The following is a 12962-nucleotide window of genomic DNA, read 5'->3' on the forward strand; positions in this document are numbered from 1 at the left end:
TGCAGAACTTGGTTCTCTCCTGCTACATGCATGGGTCCTGGGGACTGCACTTGCCACCAGGCTTGGTGGCAATTGATTTTACCTGCCGAGCCCATCTCAACTACTCAGAGCAGGCCACTTCTGAGGGGTACCTTCCCTCTGCTGGCTGCTTTCTTGGGTTCTCCTGTCTCAGAAACCTTGAAGTAATCCCGAAGCTGGACAGAGGTGTTCATCAGTTCTCTAGCATGAATTAGCCAGGCGCAGGCCCAGCCTCCCCCACAGCTGCCAAGTCACAGAAGGGCCACAGTGGGGAGAGCACCTTTATTTGAAATAACATCACAGGTCTCAGATCACCTCTTGGTAGAGACAGCTGGGAATAGTCAACAGGGCCCAGGGGGACAAGGTCACAGCCTTGTGTAAGCACCAAGAGCTTTAGGGATGGTCACTCTGCCAGGCAGGGAGACATACCCAAGGGTGGTACCAGGCCTTTCCGCTCTCTGAGTGTAAGGGTTGTGGCCCGGCGAGAGGAGGACCAGGGTAGGTGGGTCATAAGAGGCCAAGCACCAGCCAGAGAGGCTCTCAAAGCTGTGGACCAGCTCTGCTGTGGACTCCAGCCACAAGGTGTGGGGGCATGGCCTCCAGCAAGCCTAGGACACAGGCAGTTTGATTCTACATCAAGGGGACATGGACTTGTGTTGTTGTCCCATCAAAGCCGAAGGATCTAGAGATTTCCACAAAAGACTGACAATGATGGAAGGTGTAGGTCCTACCCTGGATGGACAGTCCCATTAAATGCTCCCTCCTTCTCCATAGCTGAGGACCGGTGAGGGACAGTGGGCTCAGCAAGACTAGTAGACAGTAGGGGGCACTACCAACCAGATTCAAAAGCCTTGGCTTCTCTCATCCCCAAAGAGCCTACCTCATGGTCCCCAAGTCCCATGTGGAAGCTGACCCCTGTCCCCAGCCCTAGGAAGAGACCAGAGGAGGAGAGGCAGGTCCAAAGTCCTGTAGTGCCCCTATGTCTTCTCAGGCAGCCCTGCCTTCCAGCAGCCCAGCTTCCTCTGGAGTCTTCTGGTCTACACACCGCATGGAGAGGGGAAGAAACTAGCAAGGGTTGAAAGTCATGGCTTCAGCAACAGCAAGACCTGGGTTAAAATACCCACCCCCGACACACTGATATCCAGAATCTGGGTCATGTGTGCTCTCCACACCTCGGTCCCCAGGATGAGTGGGGATCACAGACCTACCTTTTAAGGGTTAAATGAGACAATACAAGGAAAGCACCTTAGCTGGTCCTGGCCCCCAATGTAGCAAGGGCTCAGCCATCCAGAATTGTGATTATTCTCTCCCTGCCATCCAGCCCACCCAGACCCCGTCTCCAGCCGGGAGTGGGAGGAAGGGGACAGGGCCAAAAGAAGGGTTCTGTCAGGGTCTGCTCTGGGCCTTGCCCCTTGGAGGCACCATCTGTCCCCAAGGACCCCAGGCTCCCAATGTCTCTCACAATTGTCCCTGCCTGATGCCCAGTCCCACATGGGGCGTCCAGGATGCAGCAGCTGTTGAGCCCCAGGGCTGGGCTTGTTCTGGGCAGAGGGACTCCTACTTCCCGTCACCAGCCTGGTCTGCACTCTTGTGTGCAGGGTCGGGGCCCAGCAGGGCAGCCAGGATGCCATCAGGTTGAGGGCCTCCTCGCTTCATCTTGAGATTGGCTCTCAGGGCCGCATCCTGCCCAGAGCCTCCTTCAGGGGAGGCCAGGGGATCTGGAAGGAGAGCAGAAGGGTTGCTCAAGACAGCCTCAGTGTACCCAATGGCCTCTACTACCAGAGCCCAGGCATGTCCAGTGAGAGGAGGCAAGTAGGCTCTGCCCCTCATTCATTCACTAAAACTAATGCACTCACTTCTTTGTTCATTCAGCCGCACACACATCCATTCACCTATTAATTTGCTCACCCATTCACACGTTCATGTCCCCGTTCAGTTTTCCCCATTCATTCATCTTCTTTTCCATTTATTCCCCCACATAGTCATGCCAAGATTCACTCACTCATTTCCCCCTCTTTGATTTGTTCATCCACTAGTGCATTCTTTCATCCACCTACTCATTCCCCTATCCATTCATCCCCTTATTCACCCATTCATCTACTTACTCATTATCCCATTCATTCATTCACATAGCCACCCCCACCCGTTTGTTCGCTCCTCCATTCACTACGTATACATGCACCTGCTCATTCCTTCTTAAACCATTATCAGGTGGCCTGAGCTCCAGACCCTGCAGAAGCACCAGCTACCCCCAGCTTATATACGGAGGAGTCCCCAGTGTGTTAGGAGTCCCTCCACGATGACAAGGAAGATAAGGACGGCTTCACCAAGGAGCACATTCTGATGCGGGTAGGAGTCCCCAGGTGAAGGAACTGGTCTGAGCAAGACAGAGGCGGGAGGCAGCCTGGCTTGTCTGGGTGTGGCTGGTCACCCCTGTGCTGCTGGGGAGTGGGGCTTTGACACTGAATGTCCTTGAGCAGACGAGGGGCAGAATCAGAGGGTTTAGTGTGGGCCATCTGACAACATGGTGCAGAGTCCCTGAAGCAGGGGACCACTCGGCTTTAGCAGCCCCCACGAGACCAAGAGGTCATGGGAAAGTGGGAGGCTTAGTCACTACTCACCGTGGACCCCAATCATGTGTTCCAGGATGAGGACCCTCTCTGCCAGGATCTTCAGGGCCTCTCGAAGCTGCTGCACACCCTCACCCTGGCGTGGATGAAAAACCAGTTCAGGGTCTCCATCAGGCTGGGGTGGGACAGGCGCATAGGCTGTGCAGACACAGAGGACATTCCCCACAGCCCCGCCTCTTCTGCAATGTCCACACCACTACAGACATCAGAGCCGAGCACTGGCGGTGTGCCCGGCCATGTTCCAAACAGGATTCACCAATGGGCAACTCAAAGCCCAGTCAGTCAGCATGCCCACAGTTAAAGCACGACTGTGCTGACCGGGGCTTCAACTCTAGACCTGATGGGCTCAAGCCTAAGTGTTTCTCCTACTACGGTCTTCCAAGGGCTCCTTCCCAGCATGCCCTAGGATGGTTTTTTGTTTGTTTGTCACTTTGACACAAAACAGAATTATCTGGAAAGAGTAACCTCAGGTGAGACAATGCCTCCATCAGACTGGCTTGTCGGCCAGTCCCTGGGACATTTTCTGGATTGATGACTGATATGGAAGGGCAGAGAGTCCCCTGAGGGCAGGGCTGTCCCCGGGCAGGGGGTCCTGGATTGTATCAGAAAGCCAGCTGAGCAATCCATGGGCAGCAAGCCAGTAAACAGCCTTCCTCCATGATTTCTGCCTGAGTCTCTCTCTGCCTTGACTTGCCCTGACAATGGACTGTACGCTGGAATAACCCTTTCCTCTCCATGTGGCTTTTGGTAGCAGTGTTTATCGAAGCAATAGAAAGCAAATGGAGACGAGCAGCCTGTATTAACCTCTGAACCGTCTCTCCAGCCCCGATTCCACATATATTCTTGAGAGACACGGCTCAAGCTCCAACAGACCCCTACTTCCCACCACACGGAATATTACCTCAGAAAGGTCATGCACCTAAATGTAAGAGCCAAAATCATCAAGCCTTTGGAAGGAAATGTAGGTGTCAGTAATTGTAATCCTGGATTAGGTGATGGTTTCTTTGATGTAGCATTTACGATTCAAGTAAAGACTGAGAACAAAGTAGACAAATCAGGGGCATCAAATGAGACTTTTTTTCACAATGAAGGGTGCTATTAGAATGAAAACTCACTCATAAAATGGGAGAAAACATTTGCAAGTATCGGACACACTATTTAACACAGGATATCCGAAGAAATCTTACAAGCTTTGGCTTCCCCGATGATGGACTCTAACCTGAACCCCAAACAAACCCTTTCCTCCCCCAAGCTACTCTGGCCACAGTGTTAATCAAAGCAATAGAACTCTGACTAGGACGCCCACCTTCCAGAAGATATCAAGAGGCCAGAGTACTCAACCCAGGGCCTGCGGGTAGATAAAGCAATCTGCACCTGCCTGAACTATCCACCAGAGGGCACCGGCCAATCATCTGTGTGGAGTTGGCTGAGCCAAGCCCGAAAAAGATTAGAGACAGCCAAGGTTCCCCAGAGTGCTAGTAGGGGCTAGCGCCAGGTACATTGCCAGAACCTTCATTCCACGTGTCTTCATGTGTGGAGGCACCTGACTGCACCAAGGTAAGCTGCTGACCTTTGAGAAGACGGACAGCAGGCAAAGGCAAACCAGGTGGCCTAGGGGAAAGGCTGCCAGCCCTGAGCTGGAGTCAGGACGGATGTGCGTCACTGCCTGTGGAACATGACGGATCTGCTGTTCCCCTCAGAGTCACAGGGGAGTCAGAGAGTTTGCTAATGATAAGAGTGAAGTCCCCATAGGAGACAGAAGGCAGCTGTGTGCAGAGTTCATGCCTCCCAGCTGGGAAAGGGCTCTGGGTGCAGAGCAGGGTCTTCAGGGTCTCTCTATCAGAGACACAGACAAGCTGTCCTCCCCTTCCCCTCTCTCCTCTCCTCCCTCCCTCCCTTCCCCTCTCTTCCCTCCCCTTCCTTTTCTCTCCATCCTGCTGCTCACCTCTCCCCCGGCCTCTCCCCCTCCTCCTCCTATCTTCCTGCCTTTTCCTCTCTCATCTGATTTCCTTTTCCCTTCCCTTCTTCATGTGTTTTGTTGTTGTTGTTGTTTTAGACAGAGTCTCATTATGTAGCCCAGGCTAGCCTTGAACCTGTGCTTTTCCCGTCTCAGCCACCCAACACCAGGATCTCCCTTTCCTTAAGTACAGCAAGATTTTCCCAAATCTCCTACCTGGCTATGCCCTGACTCAGCCTCACCTCTGCGGCCCAGGACTCCTTCCACACTGCTCCAAAACTCCCAGCTCACTCTTCCCACACATACAGGAAGCCCTTAGCAGGCACTTCTGTTCCCAGACTATTTTTGTTGTTGTCCTATGTTTGTTTTTTGATCTCCACCCCACCCCACTTTACCCCAACCTCCCAAGCTCTCAGGTCCCCCTTGCTGGGCTGAGGACAACCTTGAATTTCATGCATTGCTGGGCAAGTATTCTACCAACTGAGCCACACTCCCGGCTCTGCTTCCACAGCTTCCCCTGAGAGCCCCAACACCCTGGTTCCTGTTCCTCCACCTCCAAGCTCTTGTCCCAGCTTTCACTCACTCACCACAGTCTTTTCCTGTTCCCATCCTCCCGCACTGGGATTTGAACTTGAAGCCCCTTCCTCCCCCTGTTGTGCCTCGTATCCACCAGCCCATGTTTACCATGGCAGCTAGCTGCCGTGGGAGAGCCAGACTGAGAGAACGCAGGGGTGAAGAAGGGTGGAGTCGTGACGAGACATGGTGAGAGGAAAGATGAACATGCCATGCTGAAACACGGTACTGCCACATGGTAGAGTGTACATAAGAAACATGGATTAAGTTAAGCTGCAAGAGCAAGTTAGTAACAAGCCTGAGCTATCAGCCGAGCATTTAAAATTAGTAAGTCTCTGTGTGGTTATTTGGGAGTTGGCTGGTAGGACAGAAACGTCTGCTTTCATCAGGCGTAGTTACCTCTGCAGTGGTGGCTTTGTCTTCTTCGCCTCCCCTCACAGCAGGCTCACCCTAGGAAGCAAGTCTCATGGTCAAGATGCTGGGTGGGTGCAAGGGCACCTCTCCACCCACGGGGTCATGCAGAGACAGAACACAGACGGCTGGGGTGAGACAAGGGATGGAGGGCATACACCAAGACTTTGCTTGTGCAGTCCATCATAGAGAGGTGTACAGGTCACCCGAAGAGCTGCTGCCTCTGAAATGGGGGACTTGGGCTTGGGCTGTGATTTTAAGAGGGTGGTTTAACCTCTCTGTGCCTCCATTACTCATCTCTAAAAGGTGATTAACAATAATACCTACCTTGCTGCTATGAAGGAGATGGAGTAGATTAATACTGAGCAGGAGCTTAAACTAGCCTGGGTATTATCAAAACTGTTGGTGCCATTTTTTTTTTTACTAGGCACAGGAGGAGTCAAGCTTTGGAGGTTGACACTCCTGAGTTCAAAATTCCAGCTCTACTATTGTGTAGCTGTGTGATTTGGGGGAAATTATTTAATCTCTCTGAGGCTTGGCTGCCAGTTCCTATAAATCAGCATAATAAACATAGTCTGGCTAGGAGAAAGTGAGGCTTAAATACATGATGAAGACTTCCCACACTATATCAGCACACAGTAGGTATTCAGCAGAGATCCATCACCCCTCCTCCCCCATCCCGACCCTGATATCAGTCTTGATCATGACACATTGTCTTCTTTGGTCTTGGAGATTGGAGCCAAGACCCATAATTCTTGTGTAAAAGAAGGGTCATGGAGGCCAGATGTCTGAGCCTTTAGGAGATTCAAAGAACCAAAGAGACATTCCTGGTCATACAGATTATGAATATATGACCCTAGGCTACACAATATTAATAGAAATATCTAGACAACTTGGTATGTTAACCAAGGTAAGCTGTGACTAGCCTTCCCAGGACAAGCCCCAACTTGAGGTTATTTCCAATCTTGCCACACTCATTGGCAGGGACCCCAGGTGACCTCCAGGTCACCCCTTTTCTGTTGGGTCATCTCAGGCTGTACCCAATCTTTCTCTTAGTTGGGATAAACGAGCCTATGTTTGAGGACACTATGGGGCTGAGCACAGGCGTAGCTCCCAATTTCCCAGTGCCCAGCCCATTGGCTGAGCCCATACTTACAGAAGGCCTTGCCACAACCGGCTCATCCACCAGTCCCTGGAAAGAAAAAGGCCAGTGGGGCTCTCCTGCCTTTGATGCTTTCTGCCTCTGGTCCCACCTATGCCGGGGCCCAGCAGAAGAAGAAGCTGGAAGTTCAAACTTGGGACCTGACTGGGTCTGCAACTCCACCCACAGCAGAGGTCTGATGCTGAGCCTTGGACAAGACTTTGGTCTAATCTCTTGTCCAGTGAAGCAATGCCAAACCCGGGTGTCTTGCAGAGGAGGGGAAACAGGCGACTCAGCACTTGGGCAGAAAAACTGCAAGTGACTGAGGCAGGAGATAGATAGCCGTATATGTGCTGATCCAGGGTTTATATGCTCTAAGCCCAGGGCTTACATATGTAGCAGCTGTCTCCTGATGCCCTTTGCTTGCAAATCACTCCTCAAACCTTTCACCAAAGTGGGACCCTAGCTCCTGCCCTCACACATTGAGCCGGAGGGACCTTCTAGATCCCATAGATTCGACCCAGACAGCTCACCTAGCCTCACACCCCACTTTTCTTTCACAACCAGCCTTGTCCCTGGATCAAGGAACCAGTCCCTGCATGCCTGTCTCTGCAAGCTGATGGACCACACTGCTGGACAGGCAGAGCAATCCTAGAGCTTTGAACTTCCCAGTCAGGCTTAAGAGCTTGCTTCCTCTCCAACAGGTGATCCCCAGGGGAGAAACAGGGGTTCAGGTATCACTGGGTGACCCGTTGAGAATGTTTATGTGGCTTTCAGCAAAATCTAAGCTTTCTGTGACTCAGCTCATCAAAACACTTGCAGTGGTACCACACTGGGACAACTGACACCACAAACTACCCCTCCCTACACTACACTAGAAATGGCCAAGTCCTTACCTGGGATCCAGGTGCTCCTGGAGGTCCTGGAGGACCATGTGGTCCTGGGGGACCTGTGGGTAGAGTCATTGATGAACAATCAAGGCCAGAAAAGCTCACTACTCCCCCATCAGATCTGAGCAGGGACACTCCCAGCATCCCCCACTGGTAGCAAATGAAAGTTTGATGAATGAATATCAGAGAAGACTCAGATTCTCCAGGCCCTCCCACCCTCAGATCTCAGAGGCCCACCTCCACCCACCCATCTCCTCCCATTCCTAATCCACATGGTCACCCCAACCCTGAGACATGGAGACTGAGCAGGGAGCTAGTCCACAATGTCCCAGCCCAGCCCATTTGGAAACCTAGAACCAGGCCCTCTGATATCCCCCATCCATTTGCCTTGGTTACCATGAGCCCCTACTGTGTCCATTCAAATCACACATTTGAAACATTCTATTAGGGTCTCTGAAGGCCCCCCATTCAGGATAGACTTAATTGTTAACTTGACAGTCTAGAGTCATCTGAGAGGAGATGCCCCAGTTGAGTGACTGCCCAGGTTAGAATGATGTATGGTCATGCTTAGGAGATTGTCTCCATTGGTAATTGATGCAGGAGAGCCAAGCCCACCATGGGCAGCATCACCCCCTAGGTAGGTGGTCCTGGCTGTATAAGCCTGAACCTGTGAGTGAGCCAACAAGTAGCAATCCTCCATGGTTGCAGCCTCAGGTTCCGGCCCTGGCTTCCCTCAATGGCAGACTGTGACCTATAGGCTGAAATAAACCTTGTCCTCCCCTAAGGTGCTTTTGGCCAAGGTGTTTGTCATAGCAGCATTGCCAAGTCCCCAGTCAGACCCTCTTCATCCTCTCCCCACAGATACCTACCTCTGGAAAGTTCCACTGCTGCTGTTTCTTCCCATCAATTGATGAGCAAACCCCTATTATTCCCTCCTGGCTCTCTTAGGCAGCACTGGCCCATATATCTTTACGTGGACCAGTCCCCTGCTCATGGCCATCGTGTTCCATACCTGGTCCCCCCACCCCATCCAAGCTCAGCCCAGGGGATGGTCCAGAGGAGCAGGCTTTCAATCCACTTCCCTGCACAGACTTGCACTTCCCAAGCCTCATGGAGCCCTTACCAGAGTGTGCCAGCATGGCCACTCATCCCAGGCCACAGTCTAGTTATAAAACAAGCACCATCTCTGTATCCCAAGCATGCCAGGGATGTCCTTAACACCCCACGAATCAGCCACCTCGCGTCTCTCAAATGCAACCTTCTGTGTGAACCCCACTTAACTCCTTTCCAGATCTGTCTCTCATCATTGCTTTCCCTCCATTCCACAGAAGAGTGGGGAGGGAGCGTAGATCCTTGGGCATGCTAAGCAGTGACTACCACTGAGCCATAGCCCCTGCCCCCTGAACAGAGATGAAGAGTGAGCCAGTGGCCACCTGCATGGCTTGTCTGCTCACTTTTGGAATCCTTGGGGCATGACATATGGGCCCTGTGTACACAGAGGGTCTGTGAAGGATGGGAAATACCCAGTCTCTCTCTTCCCACAGGGATCTTGTTTTTGCTGCCTATTGTATATCTGTGCCATAGCCCTCTCGAAGATCCTCAGTTCCCTCTGCTGCCCTATCTGCCCCTGGTCTGGGCTTGCATGGGCCCTGATGTGCCCCCAAAGACAGCCTGCGGGCACTTCATTCAGATATCTGTCTTGTTTTTAGACTTTTTCAGGGCTGATGTGTCCAGTTGTCTGGGGGGTGGGGCACATCCAACTGGAGACCGTAGACTGCCCAGCTGGCCTCCTTTCCCTGAGACGAGACCTAGGTAAAGTCCTGGCATTGTATAAACCAGGTGTCGTGGTACTGCAATTCTGAGACTTGGGAGCTGGAGGCAGGAGGATCAGAAGTCAAAGGTTATCCTGGGCCATCCTGGGCTACACACTATCCTGCTGAAAGAGGGAGGGAGGGAGGAAAATAGGCCTTGGTGCTCAGGACAAGCCAAAGAAGAAATCTTCAATCCACTCACCGGGGGGACCAGGGGGACCCCGGGGACCTGGGACACCAGTTAGTACTGTGTCGACCACAGCAGGGTTCAGCTGGGTATCCCCATCTGCAAAGAGAGTCACACGATCAGTAATCAGGTGGGATGGAGGCGGCCAGTCTGGAGGCTGAGTCTGAGGGAGGGACCAGTGGGCTCCTCAGAGCCCAGCCCAGCCCCACCCTGTGTGGGATGCACACACTGCATTTACTGTTCAGAAGTAGTCAGGGTAAGGGGTGGTGAGGTGGATCAGTGGTTAGAGCACTTGTTACACAAACATGAAGACCTGAGTTTGAATCCCCAGCATCCTCATAAGAGTTGGGCGTGGTAGCCCCTGCCTGAAATTCCAACACTGGAGCCTGGAAACACCAGGTTTGCTGGCTACCCAATCAGCATGCTCCAGGTTCAGTGGGAGACCCTGTCTCAAATACTGAGGTGGAGAGCAACTGTGGAAGACACACAGGTCAACTGTGACCTTTACATACACAGGTACACACCTGCACAAACACATACATCACACACACACATACACACACACGCACATGCTTGTGTACAAACACATTCATACACACACATCACATACACACACACATACATCACACACGCACACACACACACACACACACACTTATGCTTGTGCCCAAACATGCTCACACACACACACGCACACGCACAGGCACACGCTTGTGCACAAACATGCTCATACATACACACACGTGTACACCAGGGTGGATCCTCTGTCAGGCTCCTCATGGCTTAGGGGCCTATTTCAGTGGACATTAAGGTCATTGCCCACTCCTCAGCACCATCTGCCTTCTCCCTAACTAGGGACATTTCTTCAAGGAAGCCCAGGCTACAGATGAAGTCAGAACTGGCCTCTGCCCCACCCAGAACCTTCTAAAGGCACCTAGACTCCCCAGCATTCAGGGATGGTGTGTTTCAGTTTCCAGAGTAGTTCCTCACAGAATATGGCCACATACCTGGCTTTACAACTGCAGGAACTGAGGCCTGGATTCAGGGACAGTAATCAGTGCCCAGGTGAGGTGTGTGCTATATGTATGTGTGTGTGTTGGTGGGGGGCATTGAACAGGGTTTTCCCTGACTCCATTCCTATAACTGCTAACAAGACCTCCATACCCATACTGTCAGTCACATCACCTGCCCATCCTCTTCTTCAAATTTCCATTCTGGGGGCTGGCAAGCTGGCTCAGAGGGTAAAGGCACTTGCCACCAAGCCTGGTGACCAGAGTTTGATCCCCAGAACCCACATGGTAGAAGGAGAAAACTGACTTCCACAAATTGTCCTCTGACCTCTACACATGAACTATGGTATGCCCCGACTGATAAATAAATAAATGAATATAATAAATTTATTTTAGTTTACTCCTCTTCTTTTGATGCAACTGTTTATTTATTTATGTGGTATTGGAGATTGAACCCCAAGCCTCATGCATACTACATAGGAGCGCTAGCACTGAGCCACGCCCCATCCCCTCACTGGGGGAATCTAGGCAGGTGCTCTACCACTGAGCCACACCCCAGCCCCTCACTGGGGGATTCTAGGCAGGGGCTCCACCACTGAGCCACACCCCCAGCCCCTCACTGGGGGATTCTAGGCAGGGGCTCTACCACTGAGCCACACCCCAGCCCCTCACTGGGGGATTCTAGGCAGGGGCTCTACCACTGAGCCACACCCCAGCCCCTCACTGGGGGATTCTAGGCAGGGGCTCTACCACTGAGCCACACCCCAGCCCCTCACTGGGGGATTCTAGGCAGGTGCTCTACCACTGAGCCACAGCCCAGCCCCTCACTGGGGGATTCTAGGCAGGTGCTCCACCACTGAGCCACGCCCCAGCCCCTCACTGGGGGATTCTAGGCAGGTGCTCTACCACTGAGCCACACCCCAGCCCCTCACTGGGGGATTCTAGGCAGGTGCTCTACCTCTGAGCCACACCCTAGCCCCTCACTGGGGGATTCTAGTCAGGAGCTCTACCTCTGAGCCACACCCCAGCCCCTCACTGGGGGATTCTAGGCAGGTGCTCTATCACTGAGCCATGTGCCCCAGCCTAATTATTTTAAAACACACTTTGATTTTGTTTTCTTTTGAGATATCTGTGAGCTCAGACAGGCCTTGAGTTTGCTATGTATCCAAGATTGACTTAAAGCTATCATTGATTCTCCTGCCTCGGCTTCCTGAGAGCTTGGGTTTAGGGTTGTGATACCAACCAGCTCTTCCAAGTTTTAAAAATAACCCCGGGGTTAGGGTTAGGGGTTAAAGGTTAGGGTTAGGCCTAAGTTAGATTTAGGGCACTTAGCCAAAATTGCCCCTCCTTTCAGAGTGTCAGGCTCTTTCTCCCTTAGACCCAGAATCTTTGACCCCTTGACCTGTGGTTCTCAGCCACACTGTGGTCCCTGAGTGACCAAGCAGGACTCTTTTGTCGCTTTTTGTGTTCAGAAAACACCTGTTGAATGTCTTACAGTGAGGAGACATCTGGAAGGAAGTGTGACAAGGTGACTTTGGTGACGTTGCCTTGCCAGCGAATAGAGCTGACTGCCTGTGGAGGTAGGCTGTGTCAGGCACGGCAAGCTGAGCCTCGAGGCCAAGAGCAGGCTTGGAGACCATTGCCGTTGTCTCTGGGGCCACTCCTTCAGGCCAAGCCTCGTTTCCTGGCCGATTCCTACCACCGGTGGGATCCCTAGGAGGAAGCTAGTCCACCCCCTCCAGACAGCGTGGCACCCCCGGGCCCTCCCATCCCAGGGCCCAGCACTCACTCTCCTTGTCTGTGGGTGGCTGCAGGGAATAGAGGACACCTTGGGGACTGTTTGGCAAGAGGCTGGGACTGCCTGCTGGTCCAGGAGGGCCTGGGGGACCAGGGCGCCCCATTTCTCCGGGAAGCCCTCGTGGCCCTGGTGGCCCCAAGAGACCTGCAATGGAGAGCAAAGGACTTAGTGAGACAGACAGCAGGGATCAGACGGGGAAGCTGAGGCCTGGAAGGGGAGAGGACTGGCCAGTGTCGTTTGGGCACTCGGTGATAGGCGTCTGGAGCCACGGAGGGTTTAGTGAGAGGGCTTAGTAATTAAACCTGGCAGGCTAGGTGAGAAGGCTTGCCATGCCTGGTGTAATACAGAGAGGGCTCGGGGACACAGAGGATGGACAAGATAGTAGCGTTAGAAGACGTGGAATCAGGACCAGGAGTTGAGCGCTGGAGCAAGGACTGAGGGTGGGCCGGTCCTGAGTGGGGCCTGATGCTCTGCAGCACAAAGGGGATCGTGGGATTCCTGAATGGTGTTTCAGGAGGTTGGAACAAACCCCTGGG

The 12962-nt window shown here is 52.7% G+C and overlaps 1 protein-coding gene across 2 annotated transcripts in view; it reads right to left on the reverse strand.

Moving 5' to 3' along the window:
• Positions 1–1567: 1567 nt before the first annotated feature.
• Col26a1 (collagen type XXVI alpha 1 chain) overlaps positions 1568–12962 on the reverse strand; it is a 127239-nt gene continuing 115844 nt past the window's right edge. For both annotated transcript variants that reach the window (XM_051205029.1, XM_051205030.1), the window contains exons 7-12: positions 12418–12570; positions 9634–9717; positions 7627–7679; positions 5578–5628; positions 2640–2724; positions 1568–1736 (exon numbers count right to left, since the gene is read on the reverse strand). In XM_051205029.1, the coding sequence (XP_051060986.1) occupies positions 1576–1736; positions 2640–2724; positions 5578–5628; positions 7627–7679; positions 9634–9717; positions 12418–12570 (587 nt within the window). In that variant the 3' untranslated portion in view covers positions 1568–1575. The remainder of the gene's footprint in view (positions 1737–2639; positions 2725–5577; positions 5629–7626; positions 7680–9633; positions 9718–12417; positions 12571–12962) is intronic.

Source organism: Phodopus roborovskii, unplaced genomic scaffold (genome assembly GCF_943737965.1).
Source record: "Phodopus roborovskii unplaced genomic scaffold, PHOROB, whole genome shotgun sequence".
Taxonomy (NCBI): domain Eukaryota; kingdom Metazoa; phylum Chordata; class Mammalia; order Rodentia; family Cricetidae; genus Phodopus; species Phodopus roborovskii.